This window comes from Adiantum capillus-veneris, chromosome 28 (assembly GCF_014529385.1).
Source record: "Adiantum capillus-veneris isolate H3 chromosome 28, ASM1452938v2, whole genome shotgun sequence".
NCBI classification, from domain to species: domain Eukaryota; kingdom Viridiplantae; phylum Streptophyta; class Polypodiopsida; order Polypodiales; family Pteridaceae; genus Adiantum; species Adiantum capillus-veneris.
This window is the reverse complement of record NC_140958.1, coordinates 31,012,319-31,026,549: the sequence shown is the minus strand read 5'-3', so window position 1 is coordinate 31,026,549 and position 14,231 is coordinate 31,012,319. Positions and strand designations below refer to the sequence as shown.

The 14,231-nt window shown below is 44.5% G+C and overlaps 1 protein-coding gene across 1 annotated transcript; it reads right to left on the bottom strand.

The window, feature by feature from the left end:
- Window positions 1–2,022: 2,022 nt before the first annotated feature.
- LOC147420238 (pentatricopeptide repeat-containing protein At2g39620-like) lies at window positions 2,023–5,576 on the bottom strand. The gene has a single exon (XM_086504879.1). The coding sequence runs from the start codon at window positions 5,365–5,367 to the stop codon at window positions 2,683–2,685; it is 2,685 nt and encodes an 894-aa protein (XP_086361005.1). The 5' UTR covers window positions 5,368–5,576; the 3' UTR covers window positions 2,023–2,682.
- Window positions 5,577–14,231: the final 8,655 nt, after the last annotated feature.

The following is a 14,231-nucleotide window of genomic DNA, read 5'->3' as shown; positions in this document are numbered from 1 at the left end:
TGGGTTGGAGCCGGAGGACCACTCTGAGTGCCAGACTGGCGCGGTGGCCCCTTTCGACGTCGACCACGAACCTGTTGCCAGCCCTCCTCCGCTTGAGCCCCAAGCTTGGAGGGTGGCTCTACCTGGGTACTCTGTGACTCTGCCTGCTTGCTGCTGGCAGCCCTTGAGGGCTGGGCCTAGGCGTGTGGTGTAGGTCGGGGTCTCCTCCGTGGACAGGCCTTCGCAAGATGGCCCATCTGTCGACAAATGAAACACTGATTCGGGTGAATACTCCACGCTCTATCGGAACCAACCCCCACTCACCCGAGGAAGTAGGATGACCTTTGGAAGAGTGTGGGTGTCCCTAACCAAAACACGTACTGAGGGAATGCCAACAGCCTTGGCAGCTACTGAGGCTACCGTGCGAGGTGTCTCCAGGACAGTTCCAATCTCTGAGCCGTCAGAGATGGGAAGATCTGTCTCCTCTACCAGATCATCTGAAGCTAGGTCAAAACCATGTCTCCACTGTCGAAAGTGGGCTCAAACTGCTTAGATTGTCAAGGGGCTCATTGCGATGACCTTGGCCGCCATCTCGGAGGTCTCAAACTCTATCTGATAGTAGCCGCGTCCAAGAAACTGAACGTCCAAGATCTTGCCCACCTGTGCGAGAAGGCGAGTCTGGAGAAGATCATGTAGCTCTCCTCTGCTTTGGTCGGTGCCGAGAGTCTTGTAGATGGCGGAAGTCGCCTGCATGCGTTTCACCTTTGCGGCTAGTCTCGCTTGCTCTGTCAGTGAGAGAGAAAGTCGAATGGTGGGCTCAGCGGGGTCGGGCGAGGGGACTTCATTGGGGTCCCTCTGTGGCGGAGCTTGAGCCTCCATCTGTGTTTGCTGTTGTGAAGAAAAGGCAGAGAAGCGTCGACGAACGGGGAAACTCCTTCTGGACCGAGCAGGCGAGGCCCGACAAGCAGTAATAGAGAGGTGACGAGCTAAAGGCAGTGGACAGGCGGGCGGATAGGGCAGTGGCGGGGGACGGGCGGGTAGTGGACACTGCTACGGGCTGGGTTGGGTAGCGGGCGGGGCAGAGCACGCGGGGGGCTACGCGCAGGAGGTGAGGGCGGAGGGGCTACGCAAGGGCCGGCGGGGGGGGGGTCAATAGAAGCGAGTGTTGTTGAGGGAATCTTTGGATTAGGAATACCTTTTTATTTTTTTTTGAAGCCATTTAGGAATACCTTTTAATTGTTTTGAAGATAAGTTTAATACTTTGATCTATCTTTAGACAAAAAAAAAAAAGATTAATTGAGGGGAGGGCATGATTTGCACTTGACTGCGTATTAAATTAACCTTGTTCTTTTGAAGATAAGTTTAATACTTTGATCTATCTTTAGTAAAAAAAAAAAGATTAATTGAGGGAAGGCGGGCATGATTTGCACTTGATTGAATATTGAATAAAATGGATCCTATTCGATCCATTTTATGGTAGAAGAGCGCGTTGTGGTACGGGCGCTTTTAAAAAGCCACATTCCCCCCACCCCACCCCACCCACCAAACACCCAATTTAGAGTCAAAATTTTGGAAAAGACTTAAAATTTAGCTTGTGTCAACTTGTGGTTTGTTGAAACCATCCAACTATTGGTTCTTGGTGTCAAATATCAAACTTTCTCAAATTGACAGCTCAATTTTCATCGAAAGAACATCAATCTTGGTATTACCTAACTCATCTTTTCATGAGAAATCTCGTCCAATTTTCAGATCTCAAATTTGACCAAACCTCCAAAGCCCCCCCCAAAATTGTGCTTTTCTTTTTAGTGCCTCTAAACTGGCTCTCCTACCCTAGTTGCTTTATAGTCATATTGCAAGGAGAGTTTTTGTGCAAGAGCCCTTGAGGGAGTTTGGCTTGCCTTGCACATAAAGTAGGTTTTGGTTGTCAAAAATTTCTATTCACAATTAGTTCTGTGAGCTCTAAGGTTATGGTATCTCTCCTATGATTTTATAACATTTATTTGACTCAATAGTAGCATCTTTGCTTACTATCATGCACAAAAGTTCGCATAGAAAGAAAACCAGTTCTGGATGGCATATTTGCCAACTATGTTGTGATGATCATCAAGCATCAAGAGGGTGAATTGAAGACTCACACGGTACACTTGGTACAAGATGCAACTATGGGGGTGGGTCCTATCTCTCTGATCACAGAGCCTACTCTTGTTCATTTGCTCTAGTTTTTTCCGAGGGAGCTTGGTTTGGCACTCAATTCAACCGCTGTCTTTGCTGTGCGACATTGGCTAAACTTACACTGCCTTCTGAGACTTTCAAATTGGTACTGAGCACATCATCACGGACTCACATCTTTGAAGCTGCGATTTACTCGACTTGCTTCGTATTTCTGCAAATTTCATTTGAAGCCTCGACTCTAACAATAGAATGCAATGATGCCAATTCTCAGTGCCCCACCCGCAGGCTTTGTAGCTCAAGAGCAGGCCCGGCCCCAAACCCAAACTTTTTCGGCCTCTCTACGAACATAACCATCAGCCATGACACTAACACTAGTGGCTGCAACTGCTATGACACACATGCCAACACCACAACCGGCTATAGATTAGGGCAAATGTCAGCCTATTCCACATTTTGTTTGCCAAACTGATGTTCACTGGATTTGTGGATGATGAGTATGTAATCCTTTATGAAGACCCTCATTCACACTAATTAACTTCCATCCCTTGGTAATGCAGCCACCCTCTCCCTCCAAGCTGCAAGGTTGCTGGTGTTCGCATGCATCAGAAGAACCCCCATTTGCATGTATGCAGACGCATGCCTGACATCTAAGCTCACAAACTGTTTGAAAGTATGTGTTCCTAAGTTGACATTAACATGTGTATTGCAGTGACTTAGCAAAGATGCCCAGCCAACAGTATTGGTTACAAATGGTGTGGTTTTCATAAGGTCCTCTGCCTCTGTCAAATGCCCCTGACGACCCAAGACATCAATCATGGTGTTGCGATGATCATTTGTCAATAGCACATGAGGCTCTTCCCTCATGCCCTCCATGCAAAGGACAGCCTGATTTACTAAGCCTGTGTGACTACACCCGGAAAGAAGGCTGACAAACGTTGCTTCATTTGGCTTGAACCCCTCCTCTTGCATTTTGATGAAGCACCGCAAAGCCATGTCAATTTCACCCTCTATGAAATGTCCCGCAATAAGGGCAGTCCATGATATTACATCACGATTGGCCAGAGTATCAAACAGTCTTTGCGCATCGAGCATGCTACCACACTTGGCATACATATCAATGAGAGCATTCTCTACAATAAGATTTGATGAATTAACACTTTGCATAATATATTGGTGAGTCAACTTGCCTTGAGCCAGAGCTGCTGCTGTGGCGCAGGCTCGTAAAAGAGCAATAAATGTGACGATGTCCGGCTTTATTGCTTCTTTCAACATTTCTAGAAACAAGCCAAAAGCCTCCTGACAGCGACCGTGCTGTGCATATCCTGTGATCATTGCATTACAGGGGACTCCATCTTGCTTTGAAGATGTGCTGAATTGCTTTTCTGAGTCTTCAAAACACCCATGTTTGACATAAAAATCAATGAGGGCACTTTGCAAGATGACATCCATCTCCACATTGCAGTACATCACATGGATGTGAATGAGCCTTCCCTCTTGCAGGCCTGATATGCAGCAGCAAGCTTTCAAAATGTTTATAAGTGTGACATTATTGGGTGCAACACCTTCTTTTCGCATGCTCTGGAATAAATGAAGAGCTTCCCAGCCATCATCATGATGTAAATACCCTGATATGATTGAATTCCATGTTGACACATTTTGCTTAGGCAGCTCACTAAACACTTGAAGGGCTCTAGTGATGCTCCCACACTTCGCATACATGTCTATAAGGGTGTTCCCAACAGCTAGATCTGCTTGACCACCACTTGTTCCAACCTGTATATGCACAAGCTTGCCTTCATTCAGGGCCCCCAAACTAGAGCAAGCTTTGAGAACGCTAAGAAATGTGACTTTGTTAGGCCTTGCACAGTGCTGCAGCATTCGGTGGTACAATGCTAGAGCTTGTTTGCCACATCCAAGCTCAGCATATCCTTCAATCATGGCACTCCAAGTTACTGCACTCCGAGTCGGCACCCGGTCAAAAATGAAGCATGCATCAACTGGACTCCCTGACTTCAAATTCATGCTTATAAGTGCATTCTTGATGAACTCCTCCCATTCACAGCCAGCTTCAACAATAAGGGCATAAATCAACATTCCAAAAGATACCAATGCGAGTTGGGCACAAGCTTTCAATAAACTCAAATAGATAACACTATTTAATACTAGGCCATGGGCCAGCATTCTCTTGAACAAGTTTAACGCCTCAATGTTGCTGCCCTGGTCAACATATCCAGCAAGCAATGCACTCCATGTGACAGCACAAGCCTTTGACAGCGTCTTGAACACTTCTTCAGCCTCCTTGAGGCTTTTACACTTGGCATACATGTCAATAAGGGTGGTGCCAATCATCACATTGAGCTCAAAATTGCTTTCCAGTACAAAAGCATGTACAAGCATGCCTTGCAATAAGGACTCCATACTAGTGATTGCTTTGAGAACATTGATGAAAGTAACATCATTTGGTTCAACTTTTTCATGCTGCATTCGCTGAAAGGTCGTGAGAGCCATATGGTTTTGAACATCCTTGATGTAGCCCGTGATCATAGCATTCCACGTGACAACATTCCGATTTGGCAACTTCTCAAACTCAGTGAATGCTGTTCCAAGGGTACAGCAAATTGAATACATGTGGACAAGGGCACTACCGACATAAACGTCCTCTTGAAACCCACCTGCAAGAATGAGGGTATGAATCACCCTTCCTTGGCCCAGAGTATCTTTACTCCAGCAAGATTTCAGAATGCTAACATATGTGAACTTGTCAGGCTGCAAGCCTTCGATTTGCATTCGGTGAAAAAGATGAAACACCACAAGGTCCTGCCCATGCTTTGCATAGCCAGACAGAAAGGCATTCCATGTCACCACATTCTTTTGAGACATCCTCTCAAACACATGTTCAGCATCTTCAATACAATGGCATTTGTCATAAAGACTGATTAATGTGTTTCCTACGAAAAGATTAGTTTCCAAAGACTCGTCGACAACAGCAAAGTGAATCAAATTTCCATGTTCGAGAGAACCTGATTTAGTACACGATTTCAGAATCTCGACAAGGGCAAATGCGTCTTGATTAGCAAGAATTTGTTGCATTTGATGGTAGAAGTCTTCCTGATCGCTTTGAATAGGTTGAGTTTGCATCAAAGTACTTGAGGCTCGCAGCTGAGAGCTCGACATACAGAATTTGCTCATTACTCTCCTCCATCTGGCTCCTAACATACAAACTGCCCAAAAGAAGATTTGAGCAGGTTACGCATCTCGCCACATTTCTGAGGTAAAGACAAAGCAGCACCAAGACAAGTGTACGCATACATGGCGTGCGACACGCCAAGGCCTCTCTCTCTCTCTCTCTCTCGACTACGAGTCGCGACTAAAGAATTTAAGTAAGCTCTGTTGCAACTCTCATTTTCTCGTCTTACTAACCCGTTCATTTTTGGATTGCTTTAGAACGATGATCACAATAACCTCTCCAAACACGTGGATCTTCCCTATTAGGTACTTGGTAGCTGTCACGCCCAAATCCAAGTGACGAAGTGGGTCTCTCAAGGGATTAGTCATGGCTCTAAGAGTGTAGATAATTCTGAACTCTCGTAGTCCAGAGGAAACTAGTGACAAAAGCGTCTGCCTTCGGTTTTTGGGTGCATAGTCCTGATCGTTCTTCTTGTATACTTTTTTGGTGTATGAGGGGAGCGATGGGGCGTGCCCTACCCGACTCCGAAAACAAAAAAATCTTAGCTATCTCTCTCTCTCTCTCTCTCTCTCTCTCTCTCTCTCTCTCTACGCATGCCTCCCTGGAAGGGGAAAGGCATTTCTATGTGTGCCTCACTAAGGCTAGCTCGTGCCTCACTCAGGCCATCTCTTACAAACACCCTTCTCTCTCTTGACGAGCGCTCGAAGCAGAGGTGAAAATGTAGCCTTTGTCATGTGCAAAGCAGAGCTTGTGATCCGGTGTGAGGTTGGGTGTAGGGCGATGAAGGGGGATACAAGCTAGCTTGGGGGTGCTAATGATGTCCCTACCACAATAAGAAAAAGAAAAATTGTGGAGATTCTCTCTCTCTCAATTGGAGGCGGGGACAGGAGCCACTTCTTTCTCTCTCCCTCTTTCTATTCTAGAAGGAGTGCTAGCGACGCTCTCTCTCTCTCTCTCTCTCTCTCTCTCTCTCTCTCTCTCTCTCTCTCTCTCTCTCTCTCTCTCTCTCTAGCACGAGTGGGAAGCTAGGCTGGTGGAGGTGTTGCGGTGGGAGACAAGGATGCATGTGAGTGAAGGGCTGGCGTCCAGACAGAGAGTGCGCCCGAGGGTTGATGTGCATGCGCCAGGCAAACAATGGTTTTTTTGTGAGTGGGGAATCTCGCTAATAGGAGGAATTTAATTTCATCCAAGCCATTATGCATGTAGAGGATTTTGTTAGTAGGGGCTACCCATTTGTTTTTATTCATAAAAGAGGTAGAATCAAGTTAGATTCGAGCGCCTTCCATTTAGAGGGGAGCGGAGAAGAAAAAGGCCCAACATCAAGCGATGGGGAGGAGGTAGCAGGGATGTTGTCCCCTATCGGGTTCTGTGGAAGAGCAAGTAGTGCAGGTGGTTGGAAACGAACATTGAATGGAATGGTTGGGACGAGGCAAGAGCGTCTTGGAAGGGCAGGTGCGAGTTGCTAGTGATGCTCTTCTAGGCGTGAGGGCTGGACATAAGTACAAAGGAGAACAGAGAGAGTTTCGCAACATCTTTTTTTAGTTATCAAAGGTGGTTATTTTTATAGTGTGAGGTTCAATGCATTGTTGGCCTAGGGCGACAATTAGCATTTTGTGAAGATGGGTACCGAAGATCGAAACCCGATTCAGTATTTTATTGTAAGTGTTGAATAACCTCTCGCATAGAGATAGTGGAATCTCGTGGAATATGGAGTAGAGTTGAATAAACACAGCAATGAGCCAGCAGGAGAGTATGTGGCAATGATTTATTTTTATTGTTCTTTTAAGAGAATTTGGAGAGATTCCCCTTCTTTGAGCTTTCTATGTGCATCCCAAAACTGGCCAGTGTGCATGGAGGGTTGGTCTATCTGTTCTGCAAAGCGCCCGCTCCATTATAGCTTCTTTAAATTCCAACCAGGTTTAGGTTCTCAACGCAGACGGTCAAAAGCACGCCGCCTTCTCGATCCTTACCTTTTCTCATCCTCTCCCTTCTCTCTTTCTTTCATGTGATACGTTTTGTTGTGATGGAGTTTCTTTCTATGTGTCTCTCTCAGTTTGCTATTAACAGAGGAGGAAGGGGGGAAGTAATGTAGCCGGATGAAGGTGAGAGGACGGCAAGCATAGGTGAGGCAAAAGGGGATGGGGGTTCCCGCAGTAGGAGCCTTTGAGTTCTTGAATGTCATGCCAAGGGCAACCCTTGGGGGCCATGGACCTGAGCCAAGGGCGGCCTACGAAGCTAGGCAGGGAACCCTAGAAGGGCAAGGTCTATATACAAGGCGGTAGGGAGGCGGGTTCTCCAAGGTTGTTCCCAGGGCCCTTTCACTGGTATCATAGCCTCAGGCTATTCTAGGAAAAGAGGAGGGAATGGTCTTCCTTTACATGTGCATGCAAATCATGCACTAGGGAACCGTGGAGACAAAGTCGGGAGAACCGTGTGCAGCAACCCTTGGAGAAGGGAGGTGGGCAAGGTCGACCTCCACAAAACCGATTGAGGCCAGGCACAAGGGGTTGTTGGTGTTTCTTGTTACAAGCATGAGGCCTGACAGAGCCAGTAGCTAGCGTTGCATCATCATCTCCTTCGGTGTAGGTTATTGCACGCTTCTATAGCCACAAACTTGACTTTTTCTTTTTACTCCCTCACACACAAGTGGCCACGGCCTTAGGGAAACCAAGGGAGAGTGCCCACAGTCGACCCCTCCCTTTTATCTCCTTGGTAGCCTACCGGCACCACTTTTTCTCCTTGTAGACGGCTCCAGTATCGGCAACTACATTTGAGTATTCTGCAATCTCAGAATCCACAAAAGATTTCTATAAATTTTTTCTTTGGTTCTAGAGCACGCAACCTATTGAACATAGGATTTTTGACCTTCGTTTTGAGCCTCGATACTCAACCGAAGTGGGCAAGAAAACAATACCAAATTAGGCACAAATCAATGTGATTATTCTCGGTGAGTTCTCGAAGCCAATTTAGCAAAGTGATTATTGATTTAACAATAATCACTTTGATTATCGCCAAATCAAAGTGATTATTTTTGGTGAGTTCTCCGAGCCAATTTAGCAAAGTGTCCCATGCTTATTTGACATCGGTGACAAGCTCAAAGGGAAGTTTGACGACAACAGAGTTTTGCAATATTTTTCTTGGCTTTAAATGCTCAAAATCGACATGATCTTTTTTGGCAAGTGTTTAAGAATCGACGAAGTAATTAGCAAGGCTGATTAGTGGTGACTATGGTGCGGATACGATCGACTTTCATTAGGCATCTTCGAGCCAAGGTATTATTTCTTTTCTTGCTAGCATAGCACATAGTTGTCATGGATTCAAATATCAACATGAATCACACTTTTGATTTTGAGCAGAATGTAGCCTTTGGGGCGGGCCGGGGGGGGAGGTCACTTAAGAATTATATGACTATCACATGAGTGCAGCACAAGGGATTATTGAATCTGATTTTTCTCACATTTTCACATACATAAGGGTGTTATAAAATGGAATTGGGAAAAAAATTACAAATTGAATAGTAAAAGGTTGTATTTTATTTATAAAAATTTCATTGATAAGGATTTTTAGAAATAGTCCTTGAACGCACACGATAGACATGTAAAGTGTGGGTTTTGTCCTAAAGTCCGAGTGAAGGAGGGAATAGGGGGAATTATCCCACATGTAATGGAGTGAATCTGTAGAGCTACTTAAAGCTCACTTTCATGAATAAACAACACAAATCAAGTTTGCACTACATGCTTGTCTATGGTGAGCCTGTGCTAAGGTAAGTCAATACTCAAGATTGTGTTTATGAGTGCAAGCTAATCTATCTCCGAACATGATTCACTTTAGTGATAATCTTTCTTACACACACACACACACTTGCACCATGTTTTTCTATCACCCACCTTAGCTAGCATGATCCCATTTCCATCAAGTGGTATGAGAGCTATGGTGTGCTAGCTAGATTATTGCTATGCATTTGTGTGTTAGTAGGATTAGCATTCCTTAACTATCATTAGTAAGATCCTCTAGGTTAGGCTCTCGCCAATTAAACGTTTTGTCAATCATGTGTGGGCATGGTCTTGGAAGACCCAAGTGAACCATACCCTCCATGGCGAGATCGGGGGCTCCCTTATCCCATGCCCCAAAACCCTACTTAAAATAGGTGTGTGTGTGTGTGTGTGTGTGTGTGTCTGTCTCACTGCAAAGACGAGCATTTATTCACTATTTTTGGATTCACTCACATGTAGGGCCATTGGGCCCCTTGGCTTGGCTCGTTAACTCTATTATTGAGTGGGGACAATGTTGTAGGGTCAAATTTCCAACACTGCATGGGCGGTTTTGAAGCTAGTGGTAAAATCCATTTTTTTGAGGGCTAGTCTGGTCCACAAGGGAGGGCTCCCTCGCAAACGCCCGACGGATCTCACGAAGATGGTCAAGCAGGTCTGATGGCCATTTTAGGTTCGATCGGACAGTCGTCACCGATCGCCCCTGCTTTGGCATAGCCGTCCAGTGGTTCTTTAAGCCCATAACTAGCAATGAACGCTCGATTACCGCCTCCTCCCGCCGTTCGGCGTCGTGCGCTCAACCCAATCGAAGGGTGCTTTTTGGGTCCGCCCCTACGGACCCCCCCTTCCCACAGCCTCCTGCTACCCATCATGCCCGCTTTCAACCTCACAAAAGAACACCTTGTGGCCAAGGCCCCTGCTTCGCGAGTAGACCCTAAGGCTCCAAAGCCTCCTAGGAAATATAAGGGGCTCGTCCCGTAGCCTACAACAAACTCAAAGGAATCCTTTTAGGGATTCAATCGGTTAAAGGCTTTCAAGATTCTCCTTTGAGCTTCAAAAGGACTTCTTCCAAGCACCCAAAGCTTCATCAAGCCACACAAAGATCTTTTTTTAAAAAAAAGTTTTCATCAAGCATTCAAAAAGGGATCATCAATCTATCCAAAGATTTGGACTCCTCATCAGCTTGGCTAAACATCAAAGCAAAGAAGAGGAGCATTACTTCTTTGTGAAGAGGGTCGTCACCCCGGTGGAGAGGAGCTTCACAGAGGAAGAAAAATCTCTCTCTCTCTCTCTCTCTCTCTCTCTCTCTCTCACACACACACACACACACACACACACACACACACACACAACACAACTTGCAATGAAATGAATCCAACCAAGCACAACAACTTCAAATAAATTTCAAATTTTTGTGCTCGTGTAAAGAGGCAACCACTGCCTAGAAGAGCCGCCTAAGCTAAGACCCCTCTATTAGCACAATGGGGGAAAAGGGAATTGAAAAGTACAGTGGGGAGGGTTTTCACACCTGGCAAACAAAGTTAAGGGGTTATCTCATGAAAAAATGCTTATAGTCAATTATTAGCACTACCTTAGAACAACAAACCAAAACCGATGGAGTACACACTAGGGCATCTACATTCATAGAAAGTGCACAAAATTTGGCCAAGGACAAACAAGCATTAGGAATCATTGTCACCTCCTTGCATGACAACTATGTGCATTTTGTAGACGAATGTAAGCATGCACATGAAGCCTGGCATGTCCTAGAAATAAATTTTGGAGCCAGGGCTAAAAGAGTCTCAAAATACAACTTTACAAGATCACTATCATTGAAGGGGAGGACATTGCTAGCCTAGTAAATAGGCTTAAGAGAATTGTCACGCAGCTCACTTACATTCAACGTGAAATACGAAAAGATGACAAAGTGGTTGTACTCTTGAGTGCACTTCCACCCTCTTATGACCACGTAGTCACCATTTTTGAAGAAAAATAACCGGATCCACCTTTCCAAGTTGTCATCAACTCAATTCAAGCAGAAGAAAGAAGCAAAAAGAGTCATCAACATCATCAAGAAGGTCTTTTTTCACGACATCCTCAAGGGGAAGACATTCACCATCGACATCATCAACTGGAAGAAAGTGTTATGAATGTGGAAGAATAGGACAGATAGTGAAAGACTGCTACACAAATAAACCTTGCAAAAAATGCGGTAAGAAGGAACATCCTCCTTCTCGATGCTACTCAAATGGAGGCAGTAGTAGTGGAGAAAGTAGCAGTAATAGAAGCAACAACAGAAGCTATGAAGGAAAGAGACCTATCAAAGGATCAACTCACATGGTAAAGGACAAAGAAGAAGTTGAAGGCGATAACAACCTTGCCTTCTATGATGATATGGTTTGAAGATACAACCTCTCTACTTGTAGGGGAGGACTCTTATTTTCCTTTGTAAATTTACAATCCTGTGTGGATATACCATCCTATAGAGATTTTGTCATCCTACTTGGATACCAACTTATCATCCTTAGTGGATATTGCATCTTCAGTATTTTGTCATAGTACAATCCCAAGGGTAGTATTTTAAAGTGTGGGTTTTATAGGAGGGAAGAGGGGGAATTATCTCACATGTAATGCAATCAACTTGTAGAGCTACTTAAATCTCGCTTTCATGAATAAACAACACAATTCAAATTTGCACTACATGATTGTCTATGCTAAGCTAAGTCAGTACTCAAGATTGTGTTTATGAGTCCAATCTAATCTATCTTGGAACCTAATTCACCTGAGTGATAATCTTGCTTACATGCACTCACACACTTGCACCATGTTTGTCTATCACCCACCTTAGCTAGCACGATCCCATTCCCATCAATTCACAATTTATACATTGTGAAACCACCCCCCTTCCACCCCCCCCCCCCCCCCCCCCCCCCCCCACGCGCGAGAATGCACCTTATCCTCCCGATGATGCCCCATGGCTAGATACTCTCATGCAGGACACACACACAGTTACGGGAGTGGATGATGGTTATGAATGTCTTCATATTCAAGAATCTAGAGAATTTCAAGCACACATGTCTGTCATAAGAATAATTTTGCACAATTGAATGCCAATGTCACCAAATTGTCTGATATATTTATGCAACACTCAACCAAGGGCCTAGACAATGGATAGACTAGGGTTACTTCAATCTCTATTGGGGGCGGACCTGATTTGTCAGAGCAAGGCTCCAATCTGAAGAGGATACCCCTTCTCTCCCAAAAAGAGGTGGATGATTTGATGAAAAATACTAAGCCACCGATTCTTAGGGGAGAGGAGAGGGAACACAATAAAGATGCAGTGAATATATTCATCAGTGAGTGGGATGGGATTCATGATCTTAAGCGCAGTCTAGATGAAGTCAAGGCACTACAAAAGACTTTGACACTAGAGGAAAAGGCCTACAAGTGGTGGATGTCAATCAAGGAGAAGGGAACCATACCACACTCATGGGTATCCTTCCACGATGTGTTTGGAAAGGAGTTTCTTCCCACTAATGAAAAGGGCAGAAACTAGTATGCTTGGGATAAATATTCTATGCGTCCGCTTCAAACACTGACAAAATATATATCGCACTATCGAGATGCTGGATGGTCTAGATAATTTCCAACAAATATGTGGGTTTATTCGTGGGTCGACACCTGAGCTTAAGAAGCATGTCAAAACCCCGGGGGATTCACCATGGAAAAAATTATTGCACCACGTAAGTGCAAAGGAAGGGTTTTTTTAACAAGCTACATAAGTGTATAAGTTAGGGACACCGGGTTGATTATTTGTAACGATTGATCATTGGTGTGCACTAGAACGAAGATGAATTTTTGGGAAGTTTTTTATCAAGTCACACATCAAATTTTGCATGAAGCCGATCATAGATAAGGGTTGATTTGGAGTAGGTAAAGGGTCAATTTACACCAGCTTTGGATGGGTCAAAACTGGACGAGTATTGAGAGTGGAGGCTGATCAAGCACATAGTTTGAGAGTCAAACTAAGACATAATGAAGGTGCATCTCGTTATCAACAGAAATGGTTCCTTAATACGTTTCCCAATCACTATGCTACACACTCTTTGACAAGTTTTACTCAGTTAAATCATGTGGTACCTTATTCTTTTTATGTAAGATCCCTGGGGTATGATAGTTTTCTTCATTGATTATTGTATAAGCGTAGAAAGGCGGTCATATTCTCTATTATGAGTCATATATAGGGGTTTTATCAAAGTTTTCCGCTTGCAGGTGGCGTCCCATTTTGTATATCTAGTGAATCCCTCGGGGTCAAAACCTGGGATCCCAAGACACTTGAGGAGGCCATAGTGCAAGCTCGTATTCACGATTATTTTTTGATGATAAATCATAGCACAGTACTCACATTCCTGACACTACACATGGTAATACACCACACAACATGGCACAATAGAATAAAGTTTATAGTAGCCAATTAAGAGGCGTCCAAGAAACCCAAGGGGTCTAGAGGGCCTCTTTCTATAGAAGAGTTTGAGAAGGCAAAAAAAGAAAAATTATATTTTCAATATTTAGGAAACGGCCATGGAAAAAAGTATTGTCCCAAGGAGAAATTTGTTTCCTAAGGCAAAGAGAGAGCAATGCACATGGTGCACCTATTGCCTCTTGAGTCTTCCTCCCATTTCTCCAATGTGGAGGTAACACACACGGAGGTGGTGCGTGAGTGTTGTATAATGGCTTTCATGTGGTAGCAGACCTTTGACCCACATGAGCTAGTGCATATGCATGGGTCTATTCAACGGCATACGATGCGTACCTTGGTAGATCACACTGCCTTACACAATTTACTAACTACGGGTTAGTGAAACGACTAAAGTTGCCCCAAACTCCGAGTTCCCATCATTACAATGTAGCTATGATGAACGGTCATGATGTCGAGGTGTGGGACACTCAAGTGAGAGATGTACCATTGGAAATTTAAGGGTATACCATATCCTTGGATTTTCAAATCATGAATATGGAGATGAAAAATGTGGTACTTGGTTGATGGTTTCACAACCTAGGATCACCACTTAAACGTAGCTATGAGCACAACAGTGTGATGTTTGAATCCCATGGTGCACATG

Excerpts from the sequence above, each read along its gene's own strand:
- LOC147420238 (XM_086504879.1), bottom strand. The coding sequence starts at position 5,367 with ATGTTAGGAGCCAGATGGAGGAGAGTAATGAGCAAATTCTGTATGTCG.